At 18.2% G+C, this 20,828-nt stretch overlaps 6 protein-coding genes across 6 annotated transcripts; 4 read left to right on the top strand and 2 right to left on the bottom strand.

Moving 5' to 3' along the window:
* Window positions 1–1,680: 1,680 nt before the first annotated feature.
* PADL01_1447900 (multidrug resistance protein 2 (heavy metal transport family)) lies at window positions 1,681–4,749 on the top strand (the record flags this gene model as incomplete). Its single annotated transcript, XM_028684764.1, has 1 exon — window positions 1,681–4,749. The coding sequence occupies one exon, from the start codon at window positions 1,681–1,683 to the stop codon at window positions 4,747–4,749; it is 3,069 nt and encodes a 1,022-aa protein (XP_028540810.1).
* Window positions 4,750–6,034: 1,285 nt separating this feature from the next.
* On the bottom strand, window positions 6,035–11,599 carry PADL01_1447800 (calponin homology domain-containing protein, putative; the record flags this gene model as incomplete). The annotated part of the gene is made up of 1 exon (XM_028684763.1): window positions 6,035–11,599. The coding sequence occupies one exon, from the start codon at window positions 11,597–11,599 to the stop codon at window positions 6,035–6,037; it is 5,565 nt and encodes a 1,854-aa protein (XP_028540809.1).
* A 2,038-nt stretch (window positions 11,600–13,637) lies between these two features.
* On the top strand, window positions 13,638–14,666 carry PADL01_1447700 (conserved Plasmodium protein, unknown function; the record flags this gene model as incomplete). Its single annotated transcript, XM_028684762.1, has 1 exon — window positions 13,638–14,666. One exon carries the CDS (start codon window positions 13,638–13,640, stop codon window positions 14,664–14,666), a length of 1,029 nt encoding a protein of 342 aa, XP_028540808.1.
* A 1,021-nt stretch (window positions 14,667–15,687) lies between these two features.
* Window positions 15,688–16,488, top strand: PADL01_1447600 (conserved Plasmodium protein, unknown function; the record flags this gene model as incomplete). Its single annotated transcript, XM_028684761.1, has 4 exons — window positions 15,688–15,814; window positions 15,923–16,015; window positions 16,253–16,328; window positions 16,419–16,488. 4 exons carry the CDS (start codon window positions 15,688–15,690, stop codon window positions 16,486–16,488), a joined length of 366 nt encoding a protein of 121 aa, XP_028540807.1.
* A 336-nt stretch (window positions 16,489–16,824) lies between these two features.
* Window positions 16,825–17,435, bottom strand: PADL01_1447500 (conserved Plasmodium protein, unknown function; the record flags this gene model as incomplete). The annotated part of the gene is made up of 2 exons (XM_028684760.1): window positions 16,825–17,201; window positions 17,378–17,435. The coding sequence occupies 2 exons, from the start codon at window positions 17,433–17,435 to the stop codon at window positions 16,825–16,827; spliced, it is 435 nt and encodes a 144-aa protein (XP_028540806.1).
* A 1,886-nt stretch (window positions 17,436–19,321) lies between these two features.
* PADL01_1447400 (conserved Plasmodium protein, unknown function) lies at window positions 19,322–20,730 on the top strand (the record flags this gene model as incomplete). Its single annotated transcript, XM_028684759.1, has 6 exons — window positions 19,322–19,567; window positions 19,675–19,743; window positions 19,845–19,942; window positions 20,071–20,131; window positions 20,278–20,425; window positions 20,591–20,730. 6 exons carry the CDS (start codon window positions 19,322–19,324, stop codon window positions 20,728–20,730), a joined length of 762 nt encoding a protein of 253 aa, XP_028540805.1.
* Window positions 20,731–20,828: the final 98 nt, after the last annotated feature.

Here is a 20,828-nt window from a genome sequence, read left to right as displayed (position 1 = left end):
AAAATTAACAATAATTAAAGATATACATATTTATATATATGATATATAAATATATAAAAATATTATAATATATATATATATATATATATATATATATATATTTTAACATTCGTCCTTATTAATATTATATGTAATAAGTCAAATTATAAAATGTAATAATGTTTTACATATAAATGATTACATTTTTTTTAATATATTTAATTTCCTCTAGTCAAACACATTTTTCAGTATAGATATAAAAAATTAAAAAACTATAATATATTGATATTATATGAATAATGTTGAATTTTATTTATGTTTATGTTTTTTTATTTTTTTGGGGGTTTGTATTATTACTAGTATAACATAAAAAAAAATATATAAAAATTCCTATATAAGGCTATGAAATTATATAATATGTATATAAAAATTTCGGAGTTAAAATATAGTCATTGAATGAAAACCTTTTTTATTAAAATATACAAGAAAAGTTTATATCAAAATGAAGTTGAAATACCAAGGAAAAATCAGAGAAGTTTTCTCAAAAGAGAAAAAAAAAAAAATTAAATAAATAACGAACAAATTATATATTAAAAAGTAATATTATAAATATATATAATAACATGTATATAATATAATCTACATAGCAAAATATATACAAAGGTAAAATATAAAAATAAATAAAATATATATATATATATTATATTTATAATTATATATATTACATTTTAAGGTAAAAAATGATGTAAAAATATAATCATTATTTTTTTATATATGTTATTTATTCATGTATATAAATAAAAGTATATATATGTGAAAACTACTATTGATAATAATAAACATTTTATATATATAGCAGTCATAAAATATGTATAATATATTGTAGAGGAAAAAATGAATAATTTATAGAAAAAAGGGTTAAAAAAACAAAAAAAAAAAAAGGAAGGAAAAAAATCAGAAATATATATATATATATATATATATATATAACTTGATTTTTTTTTTTTTTGGAAAAATGACGGTTTTATAGAGAAGTAGAAAAAATATAAAAACATAACAATATAAAAAAAGAAAGAAATTTTGGTTAATTTATTATATATATATTATATATTTTTTCATAGAAAAGAAGTGTATATATAATATATATATATATATATATATATATAATATTATATTATTATTTTTTTTTTTTCCACACATAAAAAGGTATATGTTTGTAATAAAAGTGTAAAGAAATATATATTTATATCGTACGTGAAATTTTTGATAATGTACTTAATTTATTTATAAAATATTATATATATATATATATTACATATATATGAATAAATTTTCGAATTTGTTCTCTCTTTCATTTATTTATATAATATATATATATATATATATATATATATATATTTATATTTATAAATTATTAAATATATGTAGATATAATATGTATACACATACATATTTATTGTCATAAACCATAATAATATGAGACATTTATTCTATTCCGATAAAAAAAAAAAAAAAACTTTATTATTGGTTCATCCATTTTAAATTAGATATTTGAAAATTAATTGTGAAAATAAAATTGTGTGTTTTATATATAATTGTCTAAGCTTTTATCATATATATTTTTTTTATTTATATCTTTATATTTGATATATATATATATATATATATATTTATTTATTTATTTAAAAAAGATAAAAAAAAATGGATGTATCAAATTACGAGTACTTAAGATCCTATGGCATTAAGAATGAACTGAAGAGAAAAAAAACGCAGAAGAAGATCATAATATATCACATATTAGATATCATAATATTTTTCTTATTGTTATTTAGTTGTTACAATTTTAATTTTCAATTATGTTATAGATACGAAAAATCCATATTTTATAATTTTTTTAAATCATCAATTGATTTATTTTTGTTGAATGTAATAAGAATAGTATACAGCATAATTTTATTTAGATTACATAGAAGGATAACACAATTAAATGCATTAGGAAAGGTGTATGTAATATCTAGACACATAACAGGTATCTTAGCAATATTGAATGTAATTAAAATGATAAATTATAGTTATATAGTAAAATCAGAGAATCCTCTTTATAATACAGATATGTATTTAATAACATTAAAAGTTTTATTCATGGTATATAGTATTTTTTCATCAATATATTATTATTTTACACAATTTAAATTATATAACATAAAGAAGAAATATATAATAGCACGAGTTGAATTAGAAAAAATATTAATAAATGATATAAAATCAAAGAAATATAACATATACAAATCTGATGAAAACAGTGGTATATTAGGAACAGATAATAATAGTACTATAATGAATAATGAATATTTAAATCTTGATTATAAAAATTTATTAGATATGAATATATCTTATAACAAATTAAATGAAAAAATCAATAATGATATTATAAATAATACTTCTGATGATCAGGAGAAAAATATGGATTATCATAATATTAATAATTTTCAGATAAAGAAAAAATCCTCTAATTTTCCTTATTTAAATTTTTTTCATAAACAAAGTAAAGATAATAAAAATGATGTAATAAAAGAAACATTTTTAAATAAAACATATAGTAGTAAACGTAGTAGTAAAGTGGATGATAGTAGTAGTAATAATAATAATAATAATAATATAAATTCCAAAATTAATTATTTAGAAAATAATATAACATATGCAGAATTTAAAAAAATACTTGTTCCATATTTATGGCCAAGTAAAAGAATAGATATGAAAGGCAATAGTTCTATATTACGTACATATATTGTTTTAATATTTTTATTTATATTATTATCAAAAGTATTTAGTGTAATTTCTCCTATATATTTAGGTTGGGCATCAAATGAAGTATTAAAAAAAAGTTTATCAACTTCAATATATTATTTAGGTTTATATGTAATATTTTTTTTTATATCAAAATTTTTAAAAGAAGTATGTGGTGTTTTATATTCACAAGTACAACAATCAGCTTTTATAGAATTACAAGAATCAATATTTCAAACATTTCATAATTTATCATATGAATGGTATTCAAGTAAAAATTCAGGTGGTATTATGAGAATAGTTGATAGGGGTACTGAGAGTGCAAATAATTTGATGAGCTCTGTATTAATGTATATTATTCCAGCAACAATAGAAGGAATAATAACATGTATCATATTTATTTTTAAATATAAGAATAGTTTATTAGGTAGTGTATTATTTATAGGTTTAACTTTATATATTTATTCAACTATAAAAATAACAAAATGGAGAAAAAAAATAAGAACAAAAGCAAATGAGATGGATAATGTATATCATGATATAGCACATGATTCATTAACAAATTATGAAAATGTAAAATATTTTAGTAATGAAAAATTTGAAATTAAAAAATTTTGTAATGCTTTATCAAATTATCATAGATATAATTTAAAAATATTAAATAGTTTAGGTATTTTAAATACTGTTCAACAATTTATATTGAATGGTACCTTATTCTTTACTTTATTATGTGTAATATATATGATTGTTAAAGAAGGATCAGATCCTGGTATATTCATAAGTGTTGTTGTATATACATCTAATGTATTTCAACCTTTAAGTATATTAGGAACATTATATGCTACTATTATTAAATCATTTACTGATATAAGTGATTTAATAGATATTCTAAGAGATAAAATTGATATATCAAATGATCAAAATTTGAAAAATTTTGAATTAACATCACAAGAAAAAAAATTTGGTGTTAGTATTGAATTTAATAATGTACATTTTAATTATCCAACACAACCATTAAATACATCATTAAAAGATATTAATATTTATATAAAACCAGGTACTACATGTGCTCTTGTTGGTCATACAGGATCAGGAAAAACAACCATTTCCAAATTATTATATCGATTCTATGATGCTAAAGGAGAAATAAAAATAGGAGGACGTCATATAAATGAATATACTAGAAACTCTATTAGAAATATTATAGGTATAGTACCACAAGATACCATTTTATTTAATGAATCTATCAAATATAATATTTTATATGGAAAACTAGATGCTACTGAAGAAGAATTAATACAAGCTGTCAAATCTGCTCAATTATATGATTTTATACAATCACTTCCAAAAAAATGGGATACCTTAGTTGGTGATAAAGGAGTCAAATTGTCAGGAGGAGAACGACAAAGAATATCTATAGCTAGATGTTTATTAAAAGATCCTAAAATTGTTATATTCGATGAAGCTACCAGTTCTTTAGATTCAAGAACAGAATTTCTTTTTCAAAAAGCTGTAGAAGATCTAAGAAAAAATAGAACCATTATTATTATAGCACATAAATTATGTACTATCACAACTGCTGAATTAATCGTTCTATTGAACAAAGGAAAAATTATAGAAAGAGGAACACATCTAGATTTATTAAAATGTAATGGAGAATACACAGAAATGTGGAATATGCAATCAAAATCAAATGAACCATATACTGAAACAAGTTCTTCAACTGATAAAGACCACGATAATAAAAAAAATAATGATATTATACTTAATACATCTAAAAAAATTAACACCACAAATTTTAAGTCTGACAGTGAACAAAATAGTCAACAAATTATTGACGCAAGTAATCATTTTGATCAATCAAAAACTAATCATAACAATAATAATATTAATTTAGACAAAAAAAAAGAAGAATCACAATTTATTATTACAAAGGATAACACACATATGGAAGATCATAATAATATTAATGAAAAAAAATAGTATATTTAGTTTATAAATCATATCCATATTTCATCTTCTAATCATAAAGATTCTATTACAAATATTAAAAGCACATCTGATACTTAATGATAAAAATGTATAAAAAAAAAAAGTAAATGTCAATTATTAAATAATAACAGACAGGAGAAATATTATATAGCAATTTATTCGTAATAATTAGAAAAAAAAAAAAAAAAAAAGCCAAAATAAAAAAAAATTATCCGTCACACATATATAATATATATATATATATATATAAATACCTCAAAGGAATGTTCACATATAAATGACATAATATTATGTATATATACTCCTGTGCATTATATAAAAAAAAAAATATGTTGAATACATAAAATATCATATTCTACATATATAATTCTTCACATTTAATTAATAAAAACAAAAAACATAATTACAATTATAATTAAAAAGATTATAATTTTTAATACCACTACATTTTTTTTTTTATTATTATTATTATTATCAATTGTTAATATATATATATTAATAGAGAAAATGTGTAACGTCATTTGGATCTATATATTTCTTTGAAGAATTATAAACATAAAAAAAAAAAAAAAAAAAAAAAAAAAAATTTTATATATATATTATATATATTATATATACAAATTATGAATTTGACAATATTTGCTTTGACAAATCTATATTTATTAATTCATATATATTTTATAAATCCTATTATAATTAACGATAAATAAAAATATTACCAATATGTTTATATATATATATATTTTTTTATATTTATATTATATTTTTTCCTATTTTTTATTAATTTGTTTCAATCATTTTTAACCTCCTAATAAGTAACACTTCACAATATATTTTATATATATATATATGTATTTTTTTTTTTTTTAACTCTTTTATTTTTAATTATAAAAAATATGTTATCGAATTAAAAATTAATTTTTATTTTTATCTCTTTTTTTTTTTTTTTTTTTTCTGAAACATAAACAAATAGTTCTTTAATTTGTACAACTAAAATATAATTGACACAAAAATTTGTTTGTGTGTCTGTGATGTTTTTTTTAGGGATATTTATGTATATAAAATAAATTATAATTTTTATGTTGAAATAATAAGAATGTGATATAAGAAAATAATTATAATACATATAAAATATATATATATATATATATATAATATATTTAATGGCATGTACGTATGTATTTATTTTTTTATCTTGTAGTTATATAAAAATCATATAATAAAAAAAGGGAATCACACACACACACATATATATATATTTATTAATTTATATATTTTAATTATATTGTGTGTTTTTAATTATATCCTCCAGAGATATATCTGACAAGTGCTCATTATTATCATCAACTGTGATAATATTTTCATTCAATGCTTTATCCTTTAATAGTTGTAAATTTGCTTGTTGAAGAGAATAGTCAGATGTTTCATCGTTGAATTCATTTTTTTTTTTTTTTGTTAATTGATCCTTTTGTTGTTTATCAAATGAGAATTTAAAATTATTATATTTTTCATGAGTAATATTTGTTAAATTAAGTATAATATCTTTATCATGTTGAGGTATATTATCTAATAGATATAGAACAGTTGAATATTTATTTAAATGTTTTTTAATAGATATAATAATATTTTTATAATATGTGATAATTAAATTGAGTTCTTGTTCTTTTGTTAGGTTATGAGTTTTTAAATATATTTTTTCTTTATTTATAGATGATATATATGTTTGTAATTTATGTATATCAATATTTAATGTCTTTATTTTATGTATTAATATTTCCTGTTTCTCTAATAACAATTTATTTTTATTTTTTTCATTTATATTATATTGTTTTAATAAATATAATTTTTTTTCTAATGATGTTATTTTTTCTGTTTTTTCTTTTATATCATCTTCTTTTATTTTTAATAATATTTGAAATATAAGACATGATTCTTTTGCCATGGCACTTAGTAAGTTGAAAAAATCTTTTCCTTCATAAAATTTATCTTTTATTTTATTTAATGAGTGTTTGTTTGTATTATGTGTATGTATATGTGTATCATTATTATTATTATTATTATCATTATTGTTAGGACCATCTTTTATATCATCATTATTATAATTATTTACAATATAATTATTATATACATGATTTATTTTTTTATTATAATATATATTGTAGTCCTCCATATTTTCTTTAAATATATACATCTCATTACTGTTTCCATAATATTCATTCGTATTAATATTAAAAGATGTATTATTATTAATATGTGCATTTATCTTATTACTTATAAAATTATTTGATTCTTCAAATGAATAAAATTGAAAGACTTCACTTTTTATTATGTCATCTAAAAAACCATGAAAATCTTTTTTATAAATATTGATTTTATCATTTTCTTCTTTTTTCATTGGAAGTTTTTTTTTTCTATTATCTTCTTGCTCTGTTTTATTTTTTCTTATAAGATCATCCAGATTTTTTATAATATTATTATTATTATTATTATTAATATCCATATTGTGTTTATCATGATTATATTCAAATCCCAAATTATTTTCATCTATATCTTTATTTATACTATCAATGACGACATTTTTTTCATTTATTAAATGGTTACATTTTTCTTGATCTCCCTTATCAATTATTAAATAATCATCAGAATTGTTATTTTCCATACATATAGTATTATCATTATTGATTGCTTCTTTTTTAGTAGATATAATTTCTAGCCACACATTTTTAATATCTTCTTGATTTTGTTTTGAGGAATTCTTTAATTCTAATATTAATAATTCAATTAAATTGATCCATTTTTTTTCTCTGGCTTTATATATTTTTAATTGTTTATCTACATTTTTAAATTGTTGTATGGTACTTTTATATTTCATACTTTCATTTTCATAACATCTATTTGTTAAAATAATTAAACGTTTTTTTTCTTTCTCATAATTTTCTTTTAATTCAATATATTCATTAGTACATATTTCCAATTTTAATTTTGTTATTCCTATAAGTTCTCTTAAGTTATATTTTTCATTTAAATAATCATCTTCTTTATCCTTCATACACTTATTATAAGATTCTTCCTTTTTCTTTTCATCTTTTTCATATTTATTTATATGCTCATTGAATAAATTATGTATATTATATATATAGTTACATGTTTCTATGATAACATTACGGTATTTATATATATCACCTAGAAGCTGCCAAAATATATATGTAAGTTTTTTTTTTAAAACATTTAAAAGATTATATGGAGCGTATACAAATTCATTTTCTCTATCATTATAATCTTTATCAGTGCATTTCCTATTATCTGTCTTAAGACATGAAATATATTCATCATCAAAATTATAAGCAAAATTAAAAATACTATTACTATTGATATTATTATTATTATGATATATATCATTCATAATTTTTTCATCAACCATATTATTATCATTCTCTTCATTGTTAGAAGACCATATACCATTTTTCTTATTTTCATTATCATATCTATCTAACATTTTTAAAAGGTACATTAACTCGGCATCTCTTTTGTTTTCTTCTTCAACAGGTTTTAAATATATAAGTGGTAACCACATGGATGTAAATCCCTTCAAATTATTACTATAATTATAAATATTATTATTATAAATATTGTTATTATTATTATTATTATTATGTGTATACTCCATATCATTTGTTGTAACTCCCTTATCATCATCACATTTATATTTTTTTAAAAAAATATTTTCTTTATTTTCATTAACAACAAATTGGTTATATTTATTTGTTTTCATAATCTCCAGTTTTGTTTTCCATATTTGTATATGTTCTAATTTCTTTTTATAAAATTCATTTAGAGATAATAACTTTCTATTTCTTTCTTTCAACATTTTTATTTTTTCATTTGTATCCATCTCATTTTCTAACCTATGTAATTCATTGCTTGATATATCATTTGTATCATTTATTAATTCTTTTTTATTCATGTCGTTATTTAATAAAAATAAATAATTATCTTTTTTTTTCATATTTTTATTTTTCATATAATTATAGATACAAATATCTCTTTCTTCTTTAATTTTCATATCTTCTAATCTTATCCGTTCTAATTGTAATAAAGAGTTCATATATATTAACAAATTAATTAACCAATTTTCATCTAATTCCTTAACAATATCTTTTTCTTCTTTTTTCTTCTCCTTCAAATATATTTTACTTTCTTTATTATTTTTTATTATAATATCATATATGTTTTTCTTAATTTTTTCTATACTATAATGTTCATTATTCTTATTAAATATATCATCTCCAACACAGTTGTTGTCCTTTTTAATATATTCTAGTATATCATAAAATATTTTATTGTTAACATATATTTCATTGTATTCTTTGTTTTTTTCTAAGAATACTTGGTTATATATTTGCTTAAGATGAGTCATTTCTTCTTTTATATATTTATTGTTTTCTTCATGTTCTTTATTTTTTTGATTCAACATAAATTTCAGTTTCTTAAGTGGGTTATCTAACTCATGTGGAATCATAACATTGTTTTTCAAATTATGTTCTCCATTTTTAAGGAATATATCCTTATTATTTCTAATTATTTTATTTGAATTATTATTATATAATATATCATTAATTGATATGTGCTCGTTTATTGTATCCTTTTCATATATCATAAGATTATTATTATGTTTTATTTCTATATTATTATCATCCCTTATGTTATTTGTTCTATCTGAATATTTTAAAGTATTATTATTATAATGATCATTACTATTATCATTATTATTATTATTATTATTTATATGATCAGTAGAATTGTCCATATTATTAGTCATATCCCATTTATTCATCTTATTATCATTCAAGAAATTATCAATGTGTTTGTCTAATCCATATTTTTCTCTTTCATTGTGTTCACTTATAATTATTTCATTAATTTGTTCATTTAATGTATTACCATTATTTTCCTTATAAAGAATATCCAGATCTAAAAGAAGATCTTCCTCTATATGATTTAATTTTGATTCAAAATTTTTTCTTACACTTACTATATTTTCTAAGTGCTGATTTTTTAGAAAAAAAATATCTGCTTGATGTTTTTCTTTAAGTTTTGATATTTCTAATATATGAGATGATATTATATCATCTATATTTTTCTTGTGTATATTTTTCATACTTTTTATTTCATCATTTTTTATAATTAATTCTTTTTTATACATTTTTATTTGATTTTTTAAGAAAAGAAGAAATGATTCCCCCTTCAATTTCTGCTCATCATTATTCCATATAACTTCTAGATTTTTCATATTCTCATGATGAATTATATTATTTAAAAAAATGTCCTCATGATTATAATCTGTCTGTGATGACACATCTACCTTGTCTTTATTAAAAGGTTTAAAGAAATTAACAGGACTGGTAGCAAAACAAGTATTACTTTTATTACTATTATTATTATTATTATTGTTGTTGTTGTTTTTATTGTTGTTATGTTTATTTGTGTGGATATTATATTTTTCATTCTTATGTAAACCCGAATCATGCTCTAATATATCTTCATTATTATTTATCATAAATACATTATCATCCCTTTTGTTGTCATGAAATATGCCTTCTTCAAATCTAAAATATTTAAAAAAATCGCTACAAGGAGAAGTGGATACATTACTTATATTGTGTGATACACTCTTTCTCTTTATTCCATTTATATGAAATTCATTTGAATTCTTTGTTTTAATATCCATATTATCATCATAACAAGAAATGTTGGAAGTAAAACGATTCAAAGTAACATCACTCAATATATTATCACTAAAATGTTTATTATAAGATATGGTATCATCATCTTGACCTTTTTTATATCCTATAAAATTATCATTTTTATCATATCTTTTATCATATTTTTTATCATATCTTTTATCATATCTTTTATCATATGTTTGATATTTTTCTTCTTTATTAGTATAATTTCTATTTACTCTATCATCTAATTGCTCATTATTTTCATTATTCATTTCTAAAAACATTTTGTTGTTGTATTCTTTAAACTCTTGCTTCAAATTTGTGTTACTATTTGAATTATTATAACCTATCATATTTTGTTCTTCTTCTTTGTTATGAACATTTGTATGGGTTTCATAATTTTTTATATATTTATCAAAAGTATTTTCTTCCATATGAGAATTTATAGGATACATTAAATTTAAGTGCTCCGTTGAATTATCCTTTTTAAAAGAAAAATTATTTTGTGTGTTCAGTTTTTTATCAGATGTATTGAATATAGTATTGCATTGATCATACATTACATCATATCTATCATCATTTTTTTCATTTTCATCATCTATTATATGTATATCTTCATATTCAGGCATGCTCCTAACTTTTTCAAATACATTATTTGGGAGATGAACACTACCTGTTCTAATCAAACATGTTAAGGGTTTTTCACTTGACATAAAATCAGTTAACTTTTGATCAATCGGATGTGCTAATATAAAATCACATTCATGATATCTAACTAAAGAATATAAAAAATATAAAATAATTAATGATTCATAACATCCTTTAAAATTGTTTTCAATAATATCATTATACTTTATAAAATCTTCTTCAAGATGTACACTTTTTAATACATTTTTTATCATTTTCCAATTTTCTTTTCTTTCATTATCACTTGATGGATACATTATAATACTTCCTTTATATTTTTTCATCACTTGTGGCCATATATATTCAAATAGTTCTAAATATATATCACCGTCTTTCAAACAACTAAACGAAAAATCTTTTCTTTTCAATGTATCCTCTATCCACACCCTTAATTCTTCCTTCCCAATTTTAGTTTCATCCGTCATCATGAGAAGAAAAAAGGGGGTCAATAAATATTGTAAACAAATAAAAATAAAATCTTTTTTTATAAATATATTATATAGATATGTAAATGAATAAATAAATAAATATAAATATATATATATATATATATATATATATTTACATATGTCCAATACTACTTTGTATTGAGTATACTTTCATGAATATAGGATCATTTACAAATATAAATATATATATATATATACTTTATTATTTTATATTGGAAAAAGGAAAAAAAGCAAAGTAAAGAAGCCCAACATATAAACATACCAAAATATCAGAAAAAAAAAAATAAAATATAAATAAGCATATACTATAAATATATATATTATCTTGTTCATATACATTTATTTATTTATTTATTTATTTACTCATTAATCCTTACATTACATACATAAATAATTTATTTATGCAAATTTATAAAAGGACGTTCACTATTACAAAATGTTATGTGTTATAATGCACTTGTTAATATTGTGTGTATTTTATAGACAATAAAAAAAAAAAAAAAATAAATAAAATAAAAATTAATGAATGAATAAATTAATAAATATATTATATAACTCTATGTTGCAAATTAAATATAAATAAAAAACAGACAGTTAAAAGTATGAGTAACCATATTTGCATTTTTATTTTTTTTTCAAAACAACATATATATATATATATATATATTATATATTATATATTATATATTATATTATTTGCACTTCATATTTTTATTAAACGTTAAATGAAGAAAAGCTAGTATATTTCATAATCAGTCCCAATAATTGTCCTATATATATACAATAGGGTAAATTTAAAATATATATATTTTTTGTTAAATATTATTGTGTGATGGAACATTTTAAAGAATAAATACATGATAAATAACATACATACATAAATATACATATATTTTATTTTTATATTTATCTATTTATTTACACGCACTATAAATAGGAACACCTAATTTATCTACAATAACAATGAGATGATTCATAGTATTACTTTCTTTTATTTGATTATATTTTTCCTTTCAGCTATATTTGCAACAAAAAAGAAAATGGGATAATAGTTATAATATATCCAAAAAAATATTATAATTTTTCATGATATTACTTATAAATATAAAAAAGGAATATATTATATAATGGTTCCAGTTATATATACATATATTTTATATGACATGTTTCAATAATATGCTGGAATATACATATATATATATATTTTCTCTTTATAAAATATCCAATAAGAAATCATGACATACTAACATTTTAATATCCAGTTGATAGAAAAAATGAAAGAAGGAAATAAATAGGAGCACAAGTTTAAAGTAATAAGAATAATACGGAAATTAAATATATATACAGTATATGCATGAATATTATAATTTATTTTTGCCTTCTCATATTGTATTTATTATATATATATATATATTAACCTCATGTTATTTTTTTTCATCTCTATGGTGGTTATACATTTAAAAGGGTAAATATATAAAAAAAAAATGTTAAAATAAAATAATATTGATATAAGGAATAATATTTTATCTTAAAAAATTAATGATAATATAAAAAGCTGATAATTATGTGTATACTAAATAATTATACCATATATATATGTATATTTTTATATATATAATATTTACTTTTTTTATTTTTCGATCAAAATCTAAAAAATTGCACTCATATACGATATTATTAAAAAAAAAAAAAAAAAAAAAAAAAAAAAAAAAAAAAAAAGTAAAAATATATTACATATATATATTATATATATATCATTATTCATTGAAATTTCCTAATGATATGTTAAGTGTTATTATTTACACATATGTAATTTTTTTTTTTTTAAATTTTTTGTTATATAAATAAAGGCTAAAAAAAAAAAAAATAAAGGGACTATATATATAAAGAGAAAATATATTTATTTAATGCCAAGGAAAATATAATATTGAATGACATAATTATTAACGAAAAAATATATGTTTATATATATATATATATAAAATTTTTGAGATTATAAAATTATGTGTGAAATACAATGGAAAAGTATCGAGAATTTGCTGATGCGTCAACTGGAATAAATCCTTTTTTACCTGTATGGGTAAATAAGAAATTATGTTTTAATGAAAAGTTGTTAAAATTATTATTATTTCCAATAGTAGTAATTCGTTTATGTTTTCTTAGTTTGACTTTAATATTTATGTTTTTTTTAAATAGTTTATTGAAAATATTACTATTTCAGTGTATAAAAGATTTTTTTTATCAAATAATACAGACAATATATTGTAGATTATTATTATTTTATTTAGGTTTTTTATATTTAGATGAACAATATGCAAATAATAAAAGAGTAAAGATAAAATGTACTAAACAAAAAATACCATTTACATATGATACATATGGTCATATATTTTTATCGAATTTTACATCATTTGTTGATATATTATATTTATCATTTAGATTAAATCCATTATTTATTGTAATAAATAAAAATGGAACATTATCACCTATATCTTTTTATGATTTAATAAAATTATCTTTAAAATTCTCTATACCTAATAAAACAGGAATATTTAAAAATATAGAACAAATACATAATTATGCAAGAACTCATAAAATTAAAAATGTTGTTATTTTTCCAGAAGCTATGAAAAGTAATGGAACATGTATACTCCTATGGAAAAATGATATATTTCAAAATTCAGATATTGTTTTAAGAAATAAATGTAATATTATAACATTTATATATGATGAAATTAATATAATTAATAAAAAACTAAATCATTTTTATACTTCTCCACATACTGTTTTCCATCCATTTATTCATATAACATTTCTATGTTTTAATATTTATAATAAAATTAAAATTGTATGGATAAGTGAAAAAGATATATCTGAAGCCATTAAAGAACAAAGTTTTAAAAATAATGATGAATTTGTTTACTACTTGAGAAATCTAATGGGTCAAATGAAACCTACAGGCGGGACCTTAGTAAATGTTAAGGGAGAAATGTTGGAAAAATTTGTTAACTACTGGAATATGACCAGAAAAAAGGCATATCTATAATATATATGTAGATATATATATATATATTTATATGTATATATATTTTTATTTTGTCATAAGTTGTTTTTCAAAAATGTATATATAACAAAATAATATGTACAAGAAATATTATTCTTTTTTTCTTTTTCTTTTTCTTTTTTTTTTTTTTTTTTTTTGGTAAAATTATTAATCCTTTTTCCACTTTTGTCTATTTAAATATGCATAATTTTATTTTTTAATGTTTTAATTTTTTTTTATTTTATTGTAATTCTTTTTTTTTTTAAATGTTCATGTACAAAAATATATTTACTGGCTTTATGAAATTCTAAATTTATTTTTGTTGTATTAAAAATGAGATATTTTAATGCTCATCTATATTTACACATATTACATATTATGCATATTTATAATTATAATATCAGATTCGTAAAATTAATGAAAAAAGAAAAAAAAATTAATCTGTTGTTATTATTTTTATTATATATATATATATATATATATATGTATATTTTTTTTTTTGTCTTTTTTTTTTTTTTTTTTTTTTTTTTAAATGTTATTCTTAATTTATTTTTGTAATTAAAAACAAGATATATTAATTATAAAAATTTTCAACTTTTTAAGTAACCAACATATTACATATTTTATATCTTATATTTTTACAAAGCATAATTGTTCTACATCCAAAAAAATATATATTTATAGGTATTTATGAAGTATTAATCCTTTAATACAATCATACATATATAAATCGTCATGCACTTTTTAATAACACTATACTTGTATGTATTTAAAATTTATATATGAACGCAAAAATATATATATATATATATATATATATATATATATATATATATATATATTATGAATACACATCCATATATATAATAATTTCTTTTTATCAACCTTTAACAGTTTAATGTTCCAAAATTTTATTTTTGTATTCCTTTTGTCTTATTTCATATTTCCCCTTTTTTTTTTTTTTTTTTTTTTTGAACAAATTATTTTATAATATTATATTAACATTATGATAATTAATTTCAAGATGAAAGGCCTAACTTTTCGCTTTCTCGTTTTTTTTCTTTTCTTTTATATGAACAATTATAATTTGTCATATGGTCAAACGTGCACATCGGAGATATGCCAAAAGTGCTGTCATCCTACAAATGATGGTTTTTCTTTTTTATTTCGATAAAAACAAAAAAAAAAAAGACACATTGTCATACATACATATATATATATATATATATATATTTTATTCTATTAAATTTTCATTTTAGGGTGTGAAAATAATTTTTATAAAACTATAAGAGGAAATTATTATACCGATAGAACATATTGCCAACAGTGTGATTGTAAAAATCCGGAAAGAGGTATATGGAAACATGATAAAAGATTAAATAAAATATAAGAACACACAAATTAATATAAATATATGTATATTTTCCGGAAATATATGTGACATAAAATAATTTTTATATTAAGAAAATATATAACACGTTCATATAATATAACATATTTTGTCATTATTAACATGAAAATGGAAGCAATGTAATATATATATATATATATATATATATATTTATATTTATTTGTTTCATCGTATTAAGGCTGTGGATGGATAGCTCAAAAATATGAAAAAGTAAACTGTACCAGCTGTATGTTTCTTAAACATGCTTCAATTAAGTATAATAAAATATATTAAAACTATACCATTCATTTTTTATGATAATATATAAATATATATATATATATATATGTACAAATAATTTATAGAATAAAATATTTTGATACCTGTGGTTGTGGTCATAAACTAAAACATGGAACTTTAAAAATTAACATTTAAAAGGTTATGTTTGACTTAGATGGTCAGGTTAATATTATAAAATATATTACCCACAAACTATTTCTATAAGCAAACATAAGGTTTGCCATCATGATACATTTTTATGTATAATATTATTTTTATTTGTTTTATTGTTTTTATTTTTTTTTTTTTTTGATGTAAATATTAAAACAAGTATGTTTCATTTTTATGCATAAAATGAAAAAATATAAATATATATATATATATATTACTTTATATTAAGTATAGACAAATGTTATTATAAAACTAAATTTTTTTTTTTTTTTTTTTTTTTTTTTTTTTTTTTTTTTTTGTAAAAAATAAAGAAATATAAAATCATTTTGAACGACATTTTGTGCAACACATAGTTCTAGGAAAATTATGTATGCTACATTTTTCTTTTCTTCTTATATATACAGGATCTGACACATAACTTATTGTTGGTAAACGATATTTTTCACTTAATTTCATATCTGGCAATCTTTCATAATAAGGACCCTGAGCATAACTCACTAATGGAACATCATATAATATATTCTTTGTATAAAATTCTGTATCAATTTGATGATAATATAAATCAGGATTATTATAAGAATTTAATATAATCCGTTCTGTTGGAATATATGGAAAACTAGAAGTTTCTTCATTGTTATAAAGATTGTCAAGATCGTTGTAGGTGTATGTTCTTTCAGTAATTTTTACCTCTTCTTGTTCTAAAAATTTTAAATAAATAAAAATATATATATATATATTTATATATATAATGAAATTATGTTATCTTATACCCGTACATATTTATAATCATTTTAATACTTCAATAAATAAAAAATAAATTATGTTATAGAACACATGTATATTATCATTTTTTTTATAATTATTAAATATTCACCACAACAACATTTACATGAATTGCAAACTGAACAAGTAGACTTCTTAAATAAATTCATTTTAAAAATATTTCGTATGAAAAAAATAAAATATATATATATATATATATACTTGAAAAGAATAAATATTGTATTTATGTGTATGCCACTATTTTTATCTTATCATTTTAAAATTGAGAATATTACAATTATTTGTAAAAAAAAAGTAAAAAATGTGTAATTTTATAATAAATATTAGAAAATGCGAAAATATTCATGTAGAATGTCACAATTAAAAGAATATATATATATATATATATTATATATATATATATATAATTTCTTTTTAATAAGATATTTATTTTGTTTTTCCATTTCAATAAATATAAACAAAATTAGTTGTATAGTAAATATAAAACAAGAAAAGAAATATATGAAAATAATTATATATCCATTTTAATTATTTAAATTATTAATATAATAAGAAAAAAGCTATTTGGTGTTATTCTGATATTTTCTTTTTTTTTTTTTTTTTTGGAAAATTACATACAGACATAGCCAAATATGCGATGCATGCATAGAATATTAAAAATAGCTAGAAGAAGAAGACAAAAAAAAGAAAAAAAAAGACTAAAATGGTTACCTAAATAATGTTATTACCTTACTTGTTCATAAAAAAAAAAAAAAAAAAAAGTAATATAATAAAAAATGAAACAAATTGATGTAAATTTATTTATTCTATTTTCATGATAAATATTTGTGTCCTTATAGGATAATTAATAAAGGCAACTATCAAAAAGAAAGTATATTATTACACATATATATAATATATGGTATACATTTCATGTTATATTATAAAATTATATTAAATCATATATAATTATATATTTTTATAAAAGGAACAACATGAACTAAAAAAAAAAAAACAATAATCACATAACCAAAATGTTATAAATGAACATATTGTTTTCCTATGTTGTAATATGTTGCTTCCTATACCATTCGACAAATAAATATATAGAAAAAAAATCACAACAAAACAAAAATATCTTAAAATAATAGTATAATTAAAATAATAAAAATATTTCCAATCTCTTAAAATATATATATTGTAAGATAATATTTTCTTTCATAAAAGATGTAACTTTTTAAAATATTATATGATAAAACAAAAAATATTTAACATGTTAATATAAACATTTATTTATTCTCAATATACTTTTCTTTCTTGTTTTCATATGTATTTATATAAAACAGAATAAAAATGTTGTTAACATATATATTTTTAAATTTATATGTTAAAACTAATAAATTCAAAACATATTCGATATATCTTAAGAATCTTTTCACGTATATGATGATATATATACCTAATTCATCATAAAAATATATAATTTTTTTTCATATTTTATTTTTAAATTATCAAACATAAGGAATCTTTCCATGTTTTCTATTTTATACTCTTTTAAAAACAATTTTGTAGTCAAAAAAAAAAAAAAAACTCTGTTATTTTATTTTTTGATAGTTCAAAAATATATATTATAAATAAAAGAAATTATTTTTAATTATATACATAAATATAATATATACATATTATCTATAATATACACATGCATAGAAATTTTAAAATAAAAAAAATGGAATAAATAAAATATTTATATAACATATATATATATATATATATATATATATATATAGTATCTTATGAACAATAAAAAAATAATAAATAACAAAATAGTTTTATTAAATTTATTCTACAATTGTTTTTTGTACCATTTTGAATATTTATAAACTAAATTTTCAAATATATTTGTTTTAAAAAGTGAATTTTTTTTTTTTTTTTTTTTTTTTTGTAAAATGGGTATTACTATATGTAACATATAAATAAGTTCATATATATAAAAATTATAAAAATAAAAAAAATATTTAGTGGAATCTTATAAAAATATTTATTAAAATTGGAAAATATGGTTGTTCCTCCTCAAAAATTAATTGTTCATTATCATTATTGTTCTATAAAAGATATTGGGGATATCTATATAAACTATTTAAATGTTCAATTATTTTTTTTAAAAAATGTTTTAAATTGTTCTTTCTTACTTCTAGTAGAAGAAATACATCCTTATAGTAATTTTGGATCATATCCATATGCTTTTAATACATTGGAGGGCAACACTTTAAATGATGTAGAAATTATTGACTATATGAAAAATGTACAAAAAAAAAAAAAAAAAGAAGAAACACGGATATATAATAAATAAATTAATTAACAATATATATATATATATATATATATTTCATATTTATTTTAATTTTTTAGATTTATTTATTTGATTTGGTCGAATATGATTTATATGCAGGAGTAATAAACGAACTAAAGACAATATTGGTATGCTAAAAAAAAAAAATATATATATGTATATAAATATAGATACTGAAAATTTTTAAATTCTATATTATTTTCTTAATATTCTTATTTATTCTTTGCAGACATATTACATATGGGAAGATGATAAAATATTTAATAATTTTACGAAAAAAATTTACGAAGATAAATTTTTTTATATATACTATCTTTATTTAATAAGGTACAGATAATGGATTTATTTTTATTGTTACATCAAAATAATGAACGTATTTATATTCATAACTAAATAAATAATTAAAATTTTATTATAATTTTATATAAATATATACATTTGTAATTATCTTGTAGAAAATTAAAGAAGGAGAATAGGAAAATATGCCAGGAGAGGGGATTAGACAATCATAAATTTGTTAGTATTAAAATAATTTAATTGTTATATTTTATAATTCTTTATACGTACATATATATATATTTATATTTATATATTTGCTTGAACATTTTAAAATAACATTTATTTATAAACCTTTCATTCTTTCCTATATTTCTTTTTTGTAGAATATTTCTAGATTAAAAACCATTTTACATATATTAGATAAAGCTATGGATAATAGTAATAATTCAGATATAAAAAGTGACAACGTCAGTTATTTTCATTCCTTGTGTTTTTCAATTTTGTCGATATTTTATTCTATCCCCTCACAATGTAATACATTAAGAAAAATGTGTATAATATTTATTACAAAATATTCATATATGTTATATATAATTATGTAATATCATGGAAAATAAATAAATAAATATTAATATATATATTATATGTTTTTTTTTTTTTTTTTTTTTTTTTTTTTCTTATTTTCGTACTTTACAGATAATAACGAATTACAAGATATTTTGTTGTCATGCCCAAAATTAATTGAATTTGTTAAACATATGAACGATAAATATAAAATATGGAAAAACGAGAAATCCTTTCTTATGGGTATTCGTAATGCATATCACAATGGATAATACAATAAAAATTTAAAGAATGATGTTATTTTTATTTGAATGAATTTAATAATACAATTTCTTTTTCTTTTTCTTTTTTTTTTTTTTTTTTTTTTTTT

The sequence above is a fragment of the Plasmodium sp. gorilla clade G2 genome (genome assembly GCF_900097015.1).
Source record: "Plasmodium sp. gorilla clade G2 genome assembly, chromosome: 14".
Lineage (NCBI taxonomy): Eukaryota > Apicomplexa > Aconoidasida > Haemosporida > Plasmodiidae > Plasmodium > Plasmodium adleri (nom. inval.).
This window is presented reverse-complemented; position numbering and strand designations above follow the sequence as displayed.